The sequence below is a fragment of the Octopus bimaculoides genome, chromosome 8 (genome assembly GCF_001194135.2).
Source record: "Octopus bimaculoides isolate UCB-OBI-ISO-001 chromosome 8, ASM119413v2, whole genome shotgun sequence".
In the NCBI taxonomy this organism is placed as follows: domain Eukaryota; kingdom Metazoa; phylum Mollusca; class Cephalopoda; order Octopoda; family Octopodidae; genus Octopus; species Octopus bimaculoides.
In genome coordinates this window covers 37,859,272-37,863,087 of record NC_068988.1, presented here as the reverse complement: position 1 = coordinate 37,863,087, position 3,816 = coordinate 37,859,272, and the positions used below count along the sequence as shown (strand labels likewise).

The 3,816-nt window shown below is 36.9% G+C and overlaps 2 protein-coding genes across 2 annotated transcripts in view; both read right to left on the bottom strand.

The window, feature by feature from the left end:
• The window catches only part of LOC128248496 (uncharacterized), a 9,673-nt gene extending 9,075 nt beyond the window's left edge, over positions 1 to 598 (bottom strand). Inside the window, exons 1-2 of the mRNA XM_052969845.1 lie at positions 577 to 598; positions 112 to 131 (exon numbers count right to left, since the gene is read on the bottom strand). Of these exons, the coding sequence (XP_052825805.1) occupies positions 112 to 131; positions 577 to 598 (42 nt within the window). The remainder of the gene's footprint in view (positions 1 to 111; positions 132 to 576) is intronic.
• Positions 599 to 991: 393 nt separating this feature from the next.
• The window catches only part of LOC106883847 (uncharacterized), a 14,092-nt gene continuing 11,267 nt past the window's right edge, over positions 992 to 3,816 (bottom strand). The window contains exon 3 of the mRNA XM_052970047.1: positions 992 to 1,604. Within this exon, the coding sequence (XP_052826007.1) occupies positions 1,564 to 1,604 (41 nt within the window). The 3' untranslated portion in view covers positions 992 to 1,563. The remainder of the gene's footprint in view (positions 1,605 to 3,816) is intronic.

The following is a 3,816-nucleotide window of genomic DNA, read 5'->3' as shown; positions in this document are numbered from 1 at the left end:
CTCTTCCGATCTCACATACAAAAAGAAAAAACACTTGAAATAAATTGCAAAAATAAAATGAAGAATCAAATTAGATGCCACTAGTTCACATATGTGCTTAATGAAACATACTTTGCTTTTGTAGAGTTTACCTACAAGTAAAAAAAGAACCAAGACATAAACATTAGTGTTAAAGCACAAGAGCCATGAGGTTAAAGCGTTTGGGCTATTTACCTACAGAAGTGAATCAACTGAGAATACTCAAGTTGACTAGTATCACATACACAGGTTTACACCAAACAAAAACTTTCATCATGCCAAATTCCTTGTGCAGAATATTCTCAGCTCTCACACGTGATATGCTAATAACATTGGCATTTTGATTTATAGTCAATCGTCTGTCACTTGTCACTATGTGGTGAACACATCCATGTTTTTTTTCTTCAGTGGCAGCAGTTACAGAACGTCCAGACCATTGGTCTTCTCAAAATTATCTCTTCCTCTGCTAAATTCCGTTACTCACGTTTGCACTGTTGATAAATCTGGAGCATCATTCTCTAATGTATCAGCATGCCCTTGGGGGCTAAATCCATTTACTGCAAGTAATTGATAACGGCATTATGATAAATTTTGTCAATTCTCAAGAGAAGTCACTAATAGTTACTTTTGAAGTTTCCTCTGAACATTCAAATGTCAGTTTACTTAGGCAGCAAAAAACATCTATAATAATCTTAGTGTCTCCAAAGAGTAGTCAGGAGGATTATAAAAACCTAGAAAATCCTCATGGACATTTATGTCTTTAGAAACATACTGGACAGTGATTGATACCAGTTACATGCCAGAGCAATAAGTGGTACCATCACAGACAATGCCAATAAATATGGTATTTTCAACTTTACTTTCGATCTCATGTAAGATGTTATGAGCATATGCCTTTAAGATTTCATTTTGAATAGTATCAGATAGGAAATTGTCCTGACATTCAAGCCACTGACTTACTTCTGCACTGCATTCTTTGGCAAGTTCTTATGAGATTTACGAAGTTTCCTGTATAGCGGTCACACCCTTGAATCCAACTGCTTTGAAAATAATTTTCAAAGCTTGCCAGGCTACTTCTTGTTGCTGAACTAGCTGCTTATTCAGAGTCACAGATAGGTCTGCCTTTGGCTGAAAAGTGCAGATAGCGTTTATGTGGTGACTTGAATGGGAGTGTGCAACAATTTTTGCTGTAATTTTGCCCCAGTTTCTTTCACCAGTCAAGAAAGCAGTTCTTTAGGAGTTGGAATTCTGTTAGTCCAAAATTCTTCAAGACAATACCCACAGATAACAGCACGCTGAATATCATAATGAAGCCATGGGTTTTCCTTGACAGAATCAGAGTGGCAGGTACAGTTTTTTGCAGCATTGAAAAATTTGAATGTTTGCTTTGACACAAATTGTTTTGCTGATGAGCAAACTTTTGATGGCACATTTCGATATATTGGAAGAACTTATCAATTTCTTCATTGGGTTGCACCTCTACAATCTCCGATGGTCCTGAATTCTTTTGATATGACAAAGTAATGAAGAAATCTGAAATTTTCCTCACTTTTGCTTCTCATGGATTTGACATATAGTACATACAGCTGAAATAAAGGAAAAGTGTCAAAAACTACAAGTAGATTAATTTCATATTTGAAAAGCAGGGCTATTCTCAATTGTTTTTGATTGATTTATTAAAACTTACTTGTTATCAGATACAAAAATTCAATAATTTTTCATTTAAAAACTTTAAAACTCATCATATCTCAATAACAACTAAAAGTAGCATGATGTACATTTCCATATTTTTGATTTGAGTTAAACGAGTAACGTATAGTATGTGCAATAACGTGAAGCATATTTTGTATGTTAAAATATGCTTTATTTCAGAGATATACCAAGTGAAGCAAACGTAAGCAGTAAAAATATAAATAGCAAGTATTTCGAAATATGGGACATTCCATGATCAAAAGTAACAAAAAAAGGAAAAATCGTGGTGCTTGTGTTTCAAAGGAAGAAGGAGAGAAATAAGGATAGAAATAGGATATAAGGAAAGAAAAGAGTCTTAGCTAGGCAACTTTAAGGAGAAAAAGGACAGGCGTTAAAAATATTGGATGATCATGTGGTACCAAAAAGTGAAGGGAGAGGGAGACCAACAGAGGAGTAGAGAAGGTTGGGGGAGATAAAGTACGAAGAAAGAGGGACTGTGGAGACAAGAAAATAAAGATAGACAGGATGTAGCCAGTCCAGCAACACTGGCAACGACCTCACTCGAATGTTTTCTCATGTGCCACTAAGGCGAAGCTGGAAACGATCACGCTCAAACGGTGCTATTTACGTGCCCTGGCACGGAATCCAAAAAGCTGCTCTGGCAATGATCATGCTCGGATGGTGCTGTTAGCGCTCCACTGGATCGAGTGCCAGTCATCGAATTTGGTCCAATTTCGATTTCACTTGCCTCAACAGGTCTTCGCAAGCAAAGTTTAGTGTCCAATGAAGGAAAGGTACGCATAAGTGGGTTGGTTACACCCCTGGCAAAGGCCACAGGTTATGGTCTCACTTGGCTTGCCGGGTCTTCTCATGCACAGCATATTTCCAGCCTGAGAGAGTATATATGGTTCGTAGAAGTTTGTACTATTTCATAGTGAAGTTGGAAAGTGTTGGTTGGTTTGTTCTTTTGGAATATTTATTGTTGGTTCGTGAGAAATTGTGGGATTGTTATGTTCTTGTTGTTGCTGCATTATCTTATTGTATCACACTGGTACTGTGTATCGTAGGCCATTATCCCAATAGTGGTGGTACTACTATATCAGATATAAACCACGTTACAGCATTTGGCAATGAGAGGTTTGAAGCTCATGGAGGCTGTATTTCACCTGTAAACCAAGCATTAAATCCTTTCTTACCAGATTGTCAGCCTTATGAAATTCCTTTGCCCGTGTTTTTTCTTCTGCAGCCATCAACATCATATTATTGAAGACCAACTGTGCCAATCTTACCAGTTTTGAGTAGCCTGCAAAGACCATAGCCGTAGCTCTTGCCCTTCGCCTCAGAAGGAATGCAAGAGCCAAGTATACAGCCCCTTTGTCCAGTCAAATTGTATAAAAAAAACAAAAAAACAGCCTCGGCTATTCCTGTGAATTAGTAAGCTGTATACTATATCAAACTGAACCCACATCATCATCTTTAACAGGTCTCACAGCTCAAACCTTGTACTAAATATTTTATCCAATCATTTCTCTCCAGAATGGCAACCTCTACAAGGAATCACTTTTTCTTCAGACATTAATTTACAGAAGTTGATAAAAAACATCTACATTCACAATAACCCTTTCGTTACTAACCAGGCTGAAAAATTTTTTGGTTCATAAGACAAACCCGGCCAAGCGTATTTAAATGTATATTTGAACCCAAATCTCGTTAGTACATTCGTTAAAACACCTGATTTCACTTTGCAAACAGTTGAGTTATTTTCTCCCACATTGTTTGGCGTGATATTTGAACTCAGTAAATTTTGGAAGATTTTTTACCACATTTTTTGCGGCGTTAATTTTTTTCAACTTTGAAGATGGAGAGGAGTTTCATGCTATCAAGCAATGATTCCGAATTTGAAGGTTTTTCAACAGAAGATATGGAGATATTGAAGAAAAGAATGAATGAGCTACAAAAGCACGTGGTGAACGATAATGGATCGGATATTTCTGTATCCGAAACTGAAAGCAGTGATTCTGAAAGCAGCGACGGCGACAGTGAGGATGATTTTACACCAGAAAAAGATTTTAAAAATATTTTTATTAACAATTTTTCTGAGGAAAC